Source organism: Helobdella robusta, assembly GCF_000326865.2.
Source record: "Helobdella robusta unplaced genomic scaffold HELROscaffold_1, whole genome shotgun sequence".
NCBI classification, from domain to species: domain Eukaryota; kingdom Metazoa; phylum Annelida; class Clitellata; order Rhynchobdellida; family Glossiphoniidae; genus Helobdella; species Helobdella robusta.
Genome location: NW_008703570.1, coordinates 2599600 through 2616548, shown reverse-complemented (window position 1 = coordinate 2616548; position 16949 = coordinate 2599600). Strand labels below are relative to the sequence as shown.

Sequence of the window (16949 nt, the reverse complement as noted above, 5' to 3'; positions counted from 1 at the left end):
CTTTATTCTTTGTTTGCATATGATCAAGAATGCCAGGTCAATTCTCATCAAACCAGTCTTGATGCTTTTTTGCAAAAAACCCAAGAAACTTTGTAGCTGGTGACAGTATGCAGGAGCTGATTAATGATAATTTATTGGTCACTGAAGTTTCACCAGTAGGTTGCTGAGATACACTGGACAGCTCAGTTTGTTGTGTATGTTTAAAGAATTTTTCCTAAAGTTTTTTCCTGCACTGTCAGATTTTGGCAAGCCCTAATGTTCACCTTTTTACCTGAACCCTGTCTACAAGTTGGTGGGGTAAGTTTAATTGCAAATTTTGATACAATCAGTCCAACACTCTGCGCCTCTTATAACTCGTGTCTGATTGACGTCGGCGAAATCGCGTTGTCTGGTTGTAATATAGTCCAAGAGATGCCAGTGCTTAGACCGTCGGTGCATCCAGGTAGCCTTTCTTTAATTACGCTGCTGGAAAAGGGTGTTAATAATGACTTATCCAAATTCCGCACAAAGATAGATGAGTCTGATTCCCTTACTGCTTGCGCTTCCCTGACCAACCCTTGCGTTGAAATCGCCAAGAACTACAATTTTGTCATCTTTATGTATTCTCTGAAGAGTGGTACGAAGGCATTCTTAAAACATATCTTTTGCCAATTTTTCTGCGTCATGAGTTGGGGCGTAAGCACTTAGGATAGTCATGTGACAATTTTTTGCAAGCGGAATGCGCATGAACGTAAGTCTTTTGTTAACCCCGACTGGAACTTCAGTAATGTTTTTGAGTAAGTTTGTATGGACAGCAAAACCAACACCATGGATCCGCGGATCTTTGCCTGATGAACCCCTATAAAAATGTGTATCCTGTACCCACTTCAACCAGAGATCTTTTGTCCGACAGACGGGTTTTAGACAGTGCAGCAATGTCAATTTAATATCTGCCCAGCTCGAGGACAATAAAAGCAGTGCGCCGCGCAGATCGTTCCGTAATAGTTTGGTCCAAAAGCATTCCAACGTTCAAGGTCGCAAATCAAATAGGTAAACGATTAAATTTTTTTTTTACCGCTAAGGAAGATAACCAATAAGCGCGGTTACCCATTTGAAAAAAGGTTGGGAACAAGCAATTTTTAGGCCACCTTTTTTAGGCCTTTCCTCGTTCGAAATGAGTAGTGTTAGTCTTAAATAGAGTTGTTCAGTCACCCCGGAAGCTGCCGAAGAAATTTGTTATTTTCTTTTTCAAGTCTCAGCCACCATCACTCCAGAATCGCCTGCGTGCAGCACACAGACTAGAGGCTTCCAATTCCGTCTTGAATCTATCTTCGTCACCTGTGTAACCTTCGCCGCAGGTCTTTAAAAGGTCTCCTGCCACCGGTAATAGTGCGCAAAACAGACGCAGGAAAATTTTAACGTAAGGAAGTCGCGAAAGCTCTCGGCCCATAAAACTTTGTTGCAGCCATCTGAACCCAGTGGCATGGACAGTCTCCAAGACGGCTAGAGAAGATTATAACTGCAGAGACCTACCGGTTGATTCTAATTGATGAATGCCGCCTGACGCGTGGTCTCAGCGTGGGTTTGCAATAAGAGTTTTCCTTCTCCTAGACAATGTGCTATCTTTAGCTTCAAACTCCATCCACCCGGGTTTTGTTATCGGAGTGTACCTTCTCCGGGTTTTGAAATCAGTTAACCTTTTCTTAAGACGTTTGATAACCGGGTGCTGTCAACCCGGGTCATCTGGTTTAAGCACCAGGAACTCGCTTTCGCCCTTTTTGCTGTTAGCATTACCAATAAGAAGCGAAAAGGACGCCAGCAGCTGGACTTTAAGAGCAGAGCCTGTGTCAGGTGGGCATTTCCCGTGATATATAGCTGCACAACTGACCAATGCAATGCAGCCACTGGAACCCATACCCCATTTTTGCACTATATATATATATATATATATGTATATATAGTTTTTAAAAAAATCAACCGCGTTGATACAATTATTATATTTATACATTAATTTTTCAAGTTTTCTAATTAAAATTTTATTATAGATATTTAATTTATTAAGTAAAAAACTAAAATTATTATTGTTCATGTTTATTAAAATAAATAATTGCAGAAAGCTTTTTCGATATAAAATATATCATCGTCAGTGCAAAATATTTTAAATAATAACGAAAATTACCGTTTATAAAAAAATGACGTCATACCGTATAACTTAATTTTAAGCGCGAAACATTTTTGAAAATACTATTATTAATTATTATATACTATATATTTAACATATTGATAAAATTAACTAAAATTATTTACATAGATATATATTAGAATTAAACAAAATAAATTAAAATTAAAATTTTAAAATTGCTGAAAAAACGACCATAAAGTAAATCAACAAATAAAAAACATTACTGACTGAAAGTCATGTTTGAATTTATTGCAATCGTCATTTAAAAGATCCCCTACTAAGTAAATTCTGTTTTTGCGAGAACCAATTTTACATAGCGAACTCATTTGTTCCAATCATAAAGTCACCAATCTGTTTTACTAATTCAACTTCCACGCTCATTGATAACATTTTTTCCATTTTTCCAATACTTTTGAAAGCCATGAATCGGGTATCATTTATGCAGACTTGTTGGATCATCCCCCAATATTTGTTCTTCCTCCAATAAGCATGCAAATGTTTCTTCAAAAGTACAATATGTACCTAGTTTAAAACAAAGAAATCTTTTGAACCTAAATAATTATTTAGCTAATGTTGATTGGAAAATATTCAACTCCCTTGGTTTAAATGACTACACAGAAAACTTTTTGAATATTTTGAATGAAGCAATTTTAAAAACCTGTCCAAAACGTGCATTAAGACCTTATAGAATAATGAGTCCTTTGTTGATTAAAGTGATTTTAAAGTCATTTAAAATTTTAAATCTAAACTGTACTCACGTTACTTTAAAAATCCTAATAAATACAATTATTCAATCTATAAAAATTATAGAAACAAATTACATGCATTAATAAAATTTTCGGAAAAAAATATTATATTGATATTTTTGAAAAAAATTAAACAAAATACAAAAAATATTTGGAAAACAATCAATAATTGAATCGCTCGCACGGACAAGCACATCGTAACTGAATTACTCCACGATGGCATGACAATAAATGAGCCATTTGCGATATGTGAAGCGTTTAATAAATATTTTGCTTCTTGCGTCGTTGATGATGATAATTTCATTGAGTACAATAATACTAACTCGTTCGATCAGTAATTCCATCTATTTTGACGACATAAGTGTTACTGAAATTGTCAAACAAGTTTTCAGTTTGAAAAACTCTCAGTCGTGTGGCCAAATGTATCTCGGTAATGTGGTTTCTCTTCATTTATGGTGAAGAATACTATACATAATGTATTGAAACCGTTAAATCATATTTTCAACGTGTCTTGTAAGCTTGGAGTTTTTCCACGGAGTTTTAAAATAGCTAAGGTTGTCCCTATTTATAAAAGTGGTGAGTGTAATTCTCCTTCTCACTATGGACCAATATCGTTGCTTTCTTCTAAATCCAAGGTTTTGGAAAAAATTGTGTCGACACACCTTCGTCGTTATCTTTTTTTAAGATTCGCAATACGGATTCATGGAGGGGATTTTTGGATATTAATCATTATGTTTTACAAAATATGGAGAAAAGACTAACAACTGTTGGGTTGTTATAAAATATAATTAATAAATATAACTCAGTATAAAATTTTAACACATAAACAATGTACATGAATATATGTTAATATGTTCTGTTCATACATAGAGATCAAACAAAAACAAACAAATAAATAAACATAAATATAAGAGAATAACTTCGATTATTAATTCAACTTTATTTATATATATACGCAAACATTTCTTCATAAAAATTCCAATTTCAACCATTCTTATATATCGTCCTCTCTTAAAGACAATCATGTCAAAACAAACATTTATACCATCATCCAAAATCTATAAACAGCATTCACGAGTAGTCATACTTCAACTCCGCTCTCCAATCGTATTTAAATTTAGCATTCGTAAGAAAATCATCCAACTTTTTTTTAAACTCATTCAAATCACTGCAATTAACAACATCATCATTCAAATTATTCCAAAAATTAATAGTTCTATTAACAAAATAATTTTTTCTTAAGTTCGTACGGAATGTCAGTGCTGTTAGCCTCATCTCGTGTCCTCTTCTTCGTCTGGTGGCTCTCAATATTTCCGGCAAGCTTCGTTGGTCCTTTTCATTCAACATGTTAAACATCGTTATCAAATCACCTCTTATTCGTCTGTATTTTAGTGTTGGCAGTTGTAAAAATTTTAATCGGTCCTCATATTTCATTTCCTCACAGTCCCTGATCATCTTTGTCGCCCTTTTCTGAACCTTTTCGATCGCTTCTGTTTCACGTATTGTCCATGGTGACCACACACTTGCTGCATACTCCAACTGAGATCTAACTAATTACTAAAGATTTATATAATAATATAAAAACATTTTTATCAATATCTTTAAAATTTCTGTTTATTAAACCCAACAATGAAAATGCCTTCTTAACATTGCAATGTATATGCTCAATAAATTTCAAAGATGTATCAAAAATAACACCCAAGTCTTTAATTTTATCAACAAAAAGTAATGGGTGCGAGCTTATTTTATAATCATAATTATTATCTAATACAGAACAACCAAACTTCATCACAACACATTTTTCTTTATTCAATTTAACATCATTCTGCACACACCACTCACTCAAATCATTCAACCCCCTCTGCAATACCACACTATCCCTATCTGAGTTAATAATTTTAAACAACTTTGCATCATCTACATACATATACATCGCAACACCATTACATCCTGAAACAATTCAAATAAATCGTTAACACACATTAAAAACAAAATTGGCCCAAGCACACTACCCTGAGGAACTCCACTCTTTACCTCACAATATCTTGACATACCATCATTCACTCTCACACGAAATGTTCTTCCATTCAAATAATTATAAACCCAAGCAACCAATTTGTCATTCAACCCACATTTGTTCAACTTAACCATTAATTTACTATGTGACACTATCAAATGCCTTTTCAAAATCAGTACTGCATTAATTCTATAACCTTTATCAACAGCCCTAGACCATTCCTCCATCAATTTTAACAACTGCAGAACAGCTGATTTTCCCTCCACAAACCCAAACTGTTTTGTATTCAGCAAACCATTTTCAATCAAATGTGACATCAAAGCATCCTTTATTATAGACTCCATCAATTTACATGTTATGCGTGTCAGTGCAACAGGTCTATAATTTTTAGTTTTCTTTTTATCTTCTTTTTTATAAATGGCTGTAACAATACTTTCTTTCCATACATTAGGTATGACTCCCCATTCAAAAGACCTATTAAATAATGAACTTAAGTAATCATAAATAGATTCTTTACATTCAAACAATATCTTTGCACTAATGTTATCAGGTCTAGACGATTTACATACATTCAACAATTTCAGTTTATTGAAAACAACCTCTGGTTCAAAATCAATCACATTCACATATTTATTTAATTATTTGTTTAATTTTATACTACTGCTCGGCATGCTGTAACAATTTCTGCGTCTATCAGATCTTGATATACTTATTTTCCGAATTCATGCTGCCAATAAGGCCATATTTCGATTCCGAATGAATCATCATCAGTGCGATTTAGTTTATATAGGGAAATATTCACTTTGTCAAAGTGAACTTAGATGGAAATTAGGTGTCAGATTTCTTTATTTGCTGGTCCATCTTCGTTGGTTTCCTTTTCTTCATCGATAGCATCATATTCTTTTTTGTCACTATTTACAATGCTAGCTTTTATTACTTCTTTGTTTTCATTGTTGATCAGGCGCCGGGTTGGGAGTGAGGTTGTCATTTTTTTGTTGTATATTTATTTTTGGTTTATTGATGTCAATTAGGACTGCTTCTGCAATTTTAAGATGCGTGAAGTTGGTGTTCTGTCGTAACCGATTTACGACGGGTTCAAATCTTCGATTGAATAAAATACTCCAAACAGTTATTAGTTATTAAACTTTATTTACAGAAGAAATCAGCTAATCGTTTATTTCTAGCAAATTCAAATTAACACAACAATTAACTTTTAAATTGTTCAAAATCTATCGCTATGACAACGTCGACAAAACAAATCAAATATCGCTTTAAATAATTCACCGAATCGCTATTAACAAAATCACAGAGTCACGAATTTAGAAAATCACGAATTTCACTAATCACGGATTTCACTAATCGCTAATCTTCTTGCGACGTGCGCTTATATACTCTTCGCAAGCGTCGTTTCTAGATTCTTCTAGATGGTCCGATTCTAGCATACTCTAGAATGCTCCAGTCACTAGAACATTCTAGAATACGCTAGAATCTAATCACTAATGCGTTCGGTAGCACGGTTATAACAATATAATAGTTTCGATCATACCCTTCAATTATTTTCCCAATATCGTGAACTGACACCAACGATTGCAGTCGAAAACAAGCCAGCAGACGTTTCAGTACCCAAACGATACGAATATCGTTCTACGTCTGACAATTTTCGACCAGTTAATACACAGTTATTAACGTCTCGTCCGAAATCCATGGTCATCACGTCACTTGCTACCTTATTCAATAACTGCTAAATTATTTTTATTTTATGATATTTTTATATTTATATTTTATTACTTATCTTTCTACAATACTTATTTTAATAACGTCATTTTATTTTGTTTCAAATTTTATTTTTTTTATCTTTATCTAAATTATTTATTAATTATAATAATAAATTTTAATTTCTACATACACCTTTTTATATCGTCTTAGTGACTTTCACTTTTAATATCATCCCGCCACGAAACACTTGTTTTTCCCGTCCAACTGAATTGACTTATTATACGTTACTACACAATTTTATTTACCTATCTTCATAATTTTGTTTTAATTTCATTTGTTTAAAACCGTTTATTGTTTTATTGCAATATTTTATTATTACAAGGTACATTTTTTCATATTTTACATTTTCATATTTCTAATTTCCTAATTTCAACGTCATAATTTCATTTCTTGTACTTTTCATTAAATTTCTTTATTTTAATGTTTAAATTATAATTCAATTTTTGATGACTGTATGTCGAAACAATGTTGTAAGCCTAGGATGACACATAATGATAATAAATATGAATTAAAACAGCTTCGTGTTGTCGAAATCCTTATTAAAAAATTAATTAATGCAAAATGGGCAAAAATATTTAACAATATATGCATCAAAGAAAACCTCGTTCCAAAATATATAACAAAGTATATATATATATATATATATATATATATATATAACAAATTTGGTTGAATGTTCTTGCTCATTTTGTATTAATTAGGATTCGATTATTGGAAGGTTGCTGGAAGATTCTGATTATTGCTTATCGCGTATTTTTTGACTATTTTATTAAATTTGAGGAAAATTTCGATTTTTCTTTAGAATTTTCTTTAGATTTTTTTATTTATGTATTTATTTTCTGTTAAATACAAACATAAATTCGAAGAATAGCGAGGAAACGGGACATTAGATGGCCGGAAATACCCAAATGGGTAAAAGAGCCAGAATGGCATCTTTAGAACAACCACCTACCAAAAAATATCAGGAACTTCAAGAGAAGAAAAGGGAGAAAGAAAAATACTTGCCCAGCTACTATGTAATTGAACCTCTGGAAGACTCAGATTTGAACAAAATTTCATGTTTTCGTATCCAAAAAGATATTCTTTCTTCAATTGGTGAAGTTCAAAACATAAAAATAGGAAAAAAAATATAATTCAAATTAAAAACACAAAACATGGAGAAAAACTTATGGTTATGAAAAAACTATATACAGAAAACATTAAATGCTCACCACACAGATCCATAAATTTTTCCAAAGGTGTCATCAAAACTAATATTCTGAAAAATTGTTCTGAGGAAGAAATTAGACAGGAATTAAAACAACTAGGAATTTCAGAAATTAAAAATATAACAATAAAAAAAATGAGCAAATAATCAAGACAAACACTTATATTTTAACATTTCTTATATTTTTAGTGTTTCCGGCATCATGGCGTGTAAACAGAATTTAACGATTAACGAAGTTTTGTGCTATTTATTTAATAATTACGAGTTTTTGAACAACGATATATTTATTAACAATGCGTCCGACTTCTATAGCTCGGAAGAAATCTCGGCTGCCCTCAAACAGATCAAACACGACGTCAATCTCCTAAAGATTGATGTTAATTTCGATACACCACTTGGTCCTAAAAAGAAAGACAAAAGAGACAAACTACGCGAGACCATTCGCTATTTAGGGCTAGTCCGCGAAAAAAAATTATCAACAGAGCTTCCTACATACGTTAGCTCTAACTTATGGGTACCTAATAACGACTCTATTCTTAAATTTAACTTCAATGAAATCAAAAACGACATATGCAATATGCTGCACAATCAGCAACTCTATCTATGCAGCATGCTGAACGCAGCCCCTCGAGTTCATAAAAGTGAACTTAATACCAACAACACCAACGTAAACAATGTTAAAAGCTACTCGGTAGCAGCAGGACAAAAACACGCCTCGTACAGCTCGGATACATCATTTCCCAAGATCGTTCATCCAGCTTCGTCCGTAATCAGCACACCACCATCTGATGAAACCTCGAAGCAGGGAACCCAATCGCTGGTGGATCTCAACGTTGTAGCTGCTCATGCTCATTCTTCACTTTCAACTCCTAACAATAACATCAATAAAAACAACTCTAATTCCAGTGGCCACGAAGGCTCTTGGAGCACTGTTACTTCAAAAAAAAAGAGAAAATACACTCTAATTACTGTAGGTTCCAAACAACCTGGGTCCTTCAAATTATCTGCAGCTCCTTTGCCTCCCAAAAAAATTGTTTTTGGGGTAGGTAAATTGAAAAGCTGCGTCAAAGAAGAGATCCTTGAACATCTGGAAACTATTGGACTGACCGCTGCAGAAAGCGTACCAGTCTTTAAATTCTCTCCCACTTGTCCTCAACCTTCAACCAGTGATCCATCAACAAAATTCCGCATAACTATTTTTAAACATCAGGAGATGATTTTTACCAATCCTGGAAATTGGCCTATCGGCGTGGAAATTTACCCCTGGTTGTTTCATGCTCGACCACAGCATTTGATAAAACCCACTACAACTTCACTACCAAATCATTATCCTGTCGACCTACCAAATGTTAATACACCATCGCTGGTCAACTCACATCAGCATGTAGAAAACACAGTTGATGTAGCTTCCATTTTAACTTCTTCGGAAGAATCCACTCAGCCAGTCAAGTCAGTCACGATGGGTCCTTCTCAGCTGGTCGAACCACATAAACAACAACAAGCCTCATCGATGATGAGTCCTCCCTCCGATGTCAATTCTGCGACATCAATAAATCACGACTATGGCTGTTAACAATACTTATTCCACAATCAATTCTATCCAACAACATCCTCAACCATCAAACAACGACGAAGATGATCAACACTTTAACGCATACAACACCCACATTGACCCCACAAAGAACCTCCTAGATTCATTCACCAGACAGTTATCCTACTACACCACAAGAGATCTACTCAACATTCTAGAAGCCAAGTACATCAACAATCATGATCACCCTCTACCTCTACTTCACATAAACAGCAGAAGTCTTTTAAATAAAATTTCTGACATTTTAATTTTAAATAAATTTTTATCTTATTTTTTTCCCATTATTATTATTTCAGAGACATGGCTGAATGACGAAACCGCTAAACTAGTTCGTATGAATGATTACAATTTGGTTTTTAAAAATAGGTCTGACAGAATAGGTGGTGGAGTCGGAATCTTCATCAGATCAGGCATTGAATTTTCTATGATAAACAATTTTCTTCTGAACGACACCATTATTGACCTTCTTGGTGTCAATTTAAAATTAAACAACACACACGTAAATATTTTAGCAGTATATAGACTCCCCAACACTGACCCTAATATCTTAATCCAAAAGCTCGAACTTATTTTACCCACATTCAAGTCACACATAAAGAGCTATTTAATTGGCAACTTTAACCTTGACCTCAATAAACTCAACAGTGACAACGTCGTTGCTGACTTCTCTAACCTACTATCATCATACAACTTCTTACCTCTTATAACCTCCTCTACTCGCATCTCAACTTCTTCTTGCTCACTCATCGACAATATCTTTACTAACAACCTAACTTCTCACTTATCTGGAATAATTCTGTCTGACATATCTGACCATTTCCCTATATTCGCCATCGCTTCAAAATCAGAAATCTCAAACCATGCCCCTATTAAGCACTTCAGAAACCTAACTGAAGAATCTATAAACAACATCAACAATTTCTTATCGAACTACAACTGGAATTCTTTGACTTCTCTAAAAAATGTCAACGACTTCTGCTCTGTTTTGAATACTATCTTAACTCACTCTCTAGACACTTTTGCCCCCCTCCGTCCTGTCAAAAACAAAAAGAAAAAATGCTGGATCAATGACAACATTCGAAGTCTTGCAAAAAAGAAAAACAAACTATACATCATAAGCCTTAAAATATCCAACCACCCGCAACATTGCCACCTACAAAAGCTTCAGAAACATGTTCACATTTATTAAACGAAAAACTGAACGAGACTACTTCTCTAACAAACTTGAAGACGCACATAACAATGTTAGACAAAAATGGAACACTATCAAAGAAATTCTAAACAAGCAACCTCCTAACTCATCAATCACCAAACTAACTATCAACAACCAAGCAATTGAAAATAAACAAGAAATTTGTGACCTTCTTAACACCCACTTTGCAAACATTGCTAGTCAACTACTCTCAAACCAACCTCCCAGCTATGGTAGTCCTACAGATTTTATGAGCCCATCCACACCCCATTCCATTTGTCTATATCCTGTTATTGAACAAGAAATATTAACTACTGTTAATATCTTGAAAAACAAAAAGAGCTATGCAGACGATGGACTCAACATGTTCCTTATCAAAAGCATAATTTTCTCTATCATATCACCACTTAATCATATCTTCAACTTATCACTAAGCACTGGAATCTTTCCTGACTCATTTAAAATAGCCAAAATCATACCAGTATTCAAGAAAGGAAACAAAGATGACATTAACAACTACAGACCCATCTCCATTCTTTCCCCGCTGTCAAAAATTCTTGAAAAACTTTTTTTTAAAAGACTCTCTAATTTCTTCTGCTCCAACAATACTATCTGCAATAACCAATACGGATTCAGACCCAACCACTCAACTGAGCTTGCTATTCTTGACTTCACTCAGCATATACTAAATGAAATGAATAACAAAAATCTTTCTATCTTATCCAAAGCCTTCGATGTCATCGATCACAAAATACTCCTATCCAAACTACATCATTACGGAGTAAGAGGCACAGCTCACAACTGGATGAGAAGCTATCTTTTATCACGGACACAATATGTTTCCATGGACAACATCAATTCAAAGCACGCTCTTATTCATCACGGGGTGCCACAAGGATCCATACTAGGACCCCTTCTATTTTCTATCTGAGCGAACATTTACATAGTTATATGTCTATATATGTATGACACGAACATTTACTTATTTATCTTCAATTATCTTTCTGCTTCAGTTATTTTCCTTATTTTATTTCATTAACTATTCATGTATCTACCTGCGGTAGCCACCACAAGACAAACAGTCTTATTCGGTCTCCGCATATTCAACTTCATAACTTCTATTCACTTATTTGATATGTTGTTGATTATGAATAAAACTTTGAAAATGAAATGAACACACACACACACAAAAGAAAATCCATGCAAGAACAATACCAAATGTTATCATTGTAAAGGAAATCATACAACATATGACAAAACCTATAAAAAACAAAAAGAAATTATTAAAACAAAAATTGAAAATAAAATTTCCTTCCCAGAAACAAAACAACTAATTAATAAAATGAAACAACAACAACAAACTACAATTGCAAATATAGTCTGAAAAACCATCCAAAAGATAGACAAGGAAGTCACATGCAATCTAATTTATGCAGAGCCACTTATTAAGATAAACAAAATTTAAAAAAAACCAACAAGACAGCACTAAACCTAAAATAGACAACAAAAACACATCACAATTGGCACACCAAAGCATGGACACAGAAACAGAAAAAGTTTTCATCACTCTGGATGAAACAGAGGAAGCTTGTAACAATTTGACCAGAATAAATAATGAACATCTATCTAATAAAGATGAATAAATCCAAAAGTACAAATGACAATAAAAACAATAAAAAAAAAGAAAATATTAAATTGCTGCAATGGAACATAAGAGGTCTCCAGAGCAACTTTCTGGAACTTCAAATTCTATTAGATGAGCAGAAACCACACATTATCTATCTCCAAGAAACTAAAACAAATCCTAATAAAGAAATAAATATCAAAAATTATGTACGATACTCAAAAACTTCTACTCCATCACGATCCAACCCTTCAGGTGGAGTAGCAATTTTCATAAATAACAAAATAACACAGTCACTCATCAAAATTGAAGAAAATCTTAATTTAATAGCAGTTAAAATTACAACAAATAAAACACTTACCATTTGTAATATGTACATTTCTCCAAACTCAGTATTTCAAGCTGAGTCAATATTAGAAGCTATTAAAGATATTCCACGACCTCTGATCCTGCTAGGGGATTTCAATGGCCATAACTACCTTTGGGGCAGTCAACAAAATAATAGACAAGGTAAAAATATAGAGAAGTTAATTACAAGAGGGAACCTATGTCTAATAAAACCTACAGGCCCCACATATTTTAATGCCGCATCTTGTACTTTTTCCACGATAGACCTGACCTTGGCCTCTCCAAACATACAGGAGGATGTCATTTGGAAGGTTAAGCAGGATCTTCACGGAAGTGATCACTACCCAATATTAATTGAAATAATTAACATACACGAAAAAATAACAAACAGTAGTAATTTAAACTATAAAAAAACCGATTGGATAAAATTTAGAAAAACATGTTCACATATTTTTTCACAGTGGAGGGACTTAGACGATATTTCGATGGAAAAATGGATTCAAATAATAAAAACATCATTAGAACAAGCAACACCTGTAATAAAAAATAATAACAATAAGGTTTTAAACCCATGGTTCAACAAAGACTGCAAAGAAACCATCAAAAACAAATTAGAACATCTTAAAAAATTTCAAAAAACCCGACAATTAATAACTTAATTGAATATAAAAAAGCAAAAGCTGAGGCACGTAGAATAATAAGGCAGGAAAAAAAATTTGCTGGAATAGATACGTAAACAATATAAAAACTACCACACCAATTGCAAAAATATGGGACATGATTAGGAGAATAAAAAACAAAAGTACTGAAAGTCGAATAAGCCATTTCCAATACCAAAGAAAAAGTCAGGAAACAGATGAGGAAATAGCCAACACACTAGCAACTCATTTCCGGAATAAATCCTTAATGACCAACCATAACACAACCTTCATAAAATATAAAATGGAAAAAGAAAAAACACCTTTAAATTTTGAATCTAATAACATCGAACAATATAACCAACTATTTACAATAAAAGAAATTAAAGACGAAATAGAAAACAGCACCAACTCTTCTCCTGGCGAAGACCAAATTATTTATGAGGTATTAAAAAATATTCCAATCATAACAACTGAAAACTTGTTAAACATCTTCAATAAAATCTGGACTAACTCAACAATTCCACACTCATGGCACCATGCCATTGTCCTCCCCTTTAATAAGCCAGGCAAACCAAAAGAAAACCCAGATAGTTATCGTCCAATATCCCTAACCAGTTGCGTTAGTAAAATCTTTGAAAAAATAGTTAACAGAAGATTAGTCTGGTACCTTGATAAAAACAACATAATATCAGAAAAACAATGCGGAGGAAGAAAAGGAAGATTCACTCTGGACCACATAGTCTCATTGGAAACTTTCATAAGAAGAGGTCTTGCCAATAATGAGCAATCTATAACATTTTTTTTCGACGTAGAAAAGGCGTATGATACTACGTGGCAATATGGGATAATGGAAAACCTCCATAAAGCAGGCCTCAGAGGACGCTTACCCAAATTCATACAAGGATTCATCTCAGATCGTACTATCCAGGTAAGAGTCAACGATGTGTTATCCAAAGTAAACCACCTAGAGATGGGTATACCACAGGGAAGTATTCTATCACCAAATCTATTCTGCCTGAACATCAACACAGTTACTGCGATCATCCCAGAGAACGCGATAGCATGTCTATATATGGACGATTTGACCATAACCATAAAAGATAAACAAATTCAAAACATTGAAAAGGAGATAAACACGATTTTAAAAGACATAGATAAGTGGTCGAAAGAAAATGGAATAAATTTCTCAAAAATTAAAACGACCAGTATGCTTCATACCAAAAAAAAGAAAAAAATATATCCAAGAATTATTTTCCAGAATACATATATAAACTGCAAACCAGAAGTCAAGTTTCTAGGTATAATTTTTGATGAAAGATTAAACTTTATTCCTTAAATTGTCTATATAAAAAGTAAATGCATAAAAGCATTAAATTTGATTAAAACCTTATCCCATTACAAATGAGGAGGAGATCAAAACACACTCTTAACAATATATAGAACCACAGTAAGAGCTATATTGGATTATGGTTGTCAGGTTTATGGAGCCACAAGGAACTCATATATCAAGACAATAGACCCAATAATCAACGAAGCTTTAAGAAGATGCCTGGGTGTATATCACACATCACCATCAAACAACCTTCATGTTCTTGCATTAGAAATTCCAAGACATCTGAGACATATAAAGTTGAAATTAAATTTATATATGAAATTGTAATCTCAAAAGAATAATCAAGCTCACAAAAACACATCCAAAATTTTAAGAGTAAACAAAAAAAAATCAAAGGCCATACCTATCCTTGCAGAAAGAGTAGAGGAACATATAAAAAAACTAAATAACATAAAAATCATGCAGGAAACATTTTTGGTAAATTCCCCTTGGAATAAAAAAACCCCAGAAATAGACATGTCAATTATGAAATATAGAAAAAGCTCAAGCCTAAGTAAAATTGCCTTTTACGAAATAATAGAAAAACATACAAAATATATCACAATATCACAAGGAAAGAAGGATCAACATCAGCAGCAGCAGTTATTCCTAGTCTCAAACAAACCATACTCCAGCATCTTCCACCATACTCATCAATATTCACAGCAGAGTTGATAGCAATTAACATGGTACTGGACCATATTAAAAATGCCCAAGGAAACCATTTTCTGATAATCACGGACTCCTTATCCAGTCTAGTGGCAATAAATTCTGACAGAAACAGTAACCCTCTAGTAACAATTATAAAAACCAAAATACACAATATAATAACTAATAAAAATGTAATAAAACTAGTTTGGAGCCCTAGTCATGTTGGAATAGTGGGCAATGAAAAGGTGGACCAGGCTGCTAACCTAACACACTCGCTCCCAGTATCAAACATACCTATACCAATCTCCGATATGAAACCTATCATACATCAATACATTATATCTTTATGGCAAAGAAATTGGAACCAAGTCAATAACTTTCTAAAAATATCAACACCCAAAGTAAACAAGCCAAATCCAATAGTATCACATCTGGAGAGAAAGTATCAAACGTTGTTAAATAAAATTAGAATTGGGCATACAGCATTAACTCACTGATGGATATACACAAAATCTTCGCCTCCACGTTGTAATACATGCGGTACAAGAATAACCATTCAGCACGTCATCATAGATTGTCAAAAATATCAAGTAGGAAAATCCATAATATCCCGACCAACATGCAAGAAATATTTGAAGACCCAATTAATATAGAGAAATAAATTTAATTGATAAAATATAGAAATAAATGAAAACAACTACATTCAAGTATAAACTCAGATAAGAAAAGAAATAGGCGTGAAGATAGCCTTTCTGTGCTGATACGCCGGAAATTAGCAATAACAACAATAACAACAACAGTATTAATTAATTTCTTTTGGGTCAAACCCAAAAGAAATTAATTTATACAAAATGGGCAAGAACATTCAACCAAATTTGTTATACTTATATTAACTACCAAAGTTTAAAAACATCTCAACTAATCATGAAAAATAATTGCCTTCCTGCAACTACTCAACTACAACAAAGTTATCTAATATATGAATATAAATGCTCCGTCGGTGAATGTTTGCACCGCAACAATGCTTCATATATTGTCAAGACGTTTGACCATGCATCTACAAGATGGAGCAATCAAACAACATTATCAACAACAGCATAACATCACTTTAACACGACAAATGTTAAATAACACGCAAATAGTTTATTGTAATAATAACATCACAAACCTGAAAATAGCTGAATCAATTTTCATACAAAACAAAAATCCATCCATGAACATTCAAGTACAGTCTAACAACATTCTACCTTCAAATAGACTACTAAATAAAAACAACAATCATTATAGTTATAACAACAACAATTACGACAACAGCAATAATTATAACAATGTTATCGCCAACCATATTGATGATGTAAACAACAATCATACCAATAGTGACAACCTTAACAACAACATCAACAACACCAACAACAACATTAACAACAACATCAACAATAACAACAACAACAGTGCCAACACTGTAGATACCAATGCTACAACCCACAGCGCAAATATCAGTTGCAATTGGAACATCATCAATAGTGACGACCCTAACAACAACATCAACAACACCAACAACAACAATAACAGCATCAACAATAACAACAACAGTGCCAACACTGTAGATACCAACGCCACAAC

At 33.2% G+C, this 16949-nt stretch overlaps 3 protein-coding genes across 3 annotated transcripts; 2 read left to right on the top strand and 1 right to left on the bottom strand.

Moving 5' to 3' along the window:
• Window positions 1–255: 255 nt before the first annotated feature.
• Window positions 256–1033, top strand: HELRODRAFT_158596 (hypothetical protein; the record flags this gene model as incomplete). Its single annotated transcript, XM_009010618.1, has 2 exons — window positions 256–675; window positions 875–1033. 2 exons carry the CDS (start codon window positions 256–258, stop codon window positions 1031–1033), a joined length of 579 nt encoding a protein of 192 aa, XP_009008866.1.
• Window positions 1034–1056: 23 nt separating this feature from the next.
• Window positions 1057–3357, bottom strand: HELRODRAFT_158595 (hypothetical protein; the record flags this gene model as incomplete). Its single annotated transcript, XM_009010617.1, has 5 exons — window positions 1057–1199; window positions 1279–1482; window positions 1714–1821; window positions 2609–2683; window positions 3231–3357. The coding sequence occupies 5 exons, from the start codon at window positions 3355–3357 to the stop codon at window positions 1057–1059; spliced, it is 657 nt and encodes a 218-aa protein (XP_009008865.1).
• A 4752-nt stretch (window positions 3358–8109) lies between these two features.
• On the top strand, window positions 8110–11805 carry HELRODRAFT_158594 (hypothetical protein; the record flags this gene model as incomplete). Its single annotated transcript, XM_009010616.1, has 4 exons — window positions 8110–9356; window positions 9613–9716; window positions 9795–9997; window positions 11755–11805. 4 exons carry the CDS (start codon window positions 8110–8112, stop codon window positions 11803–11805), a joined length of 1605 nt encoding a protein of 534 aa, XP_009008864.1.
• Window positions 11806–16949: the final 5144 nt, after the last annotated feature.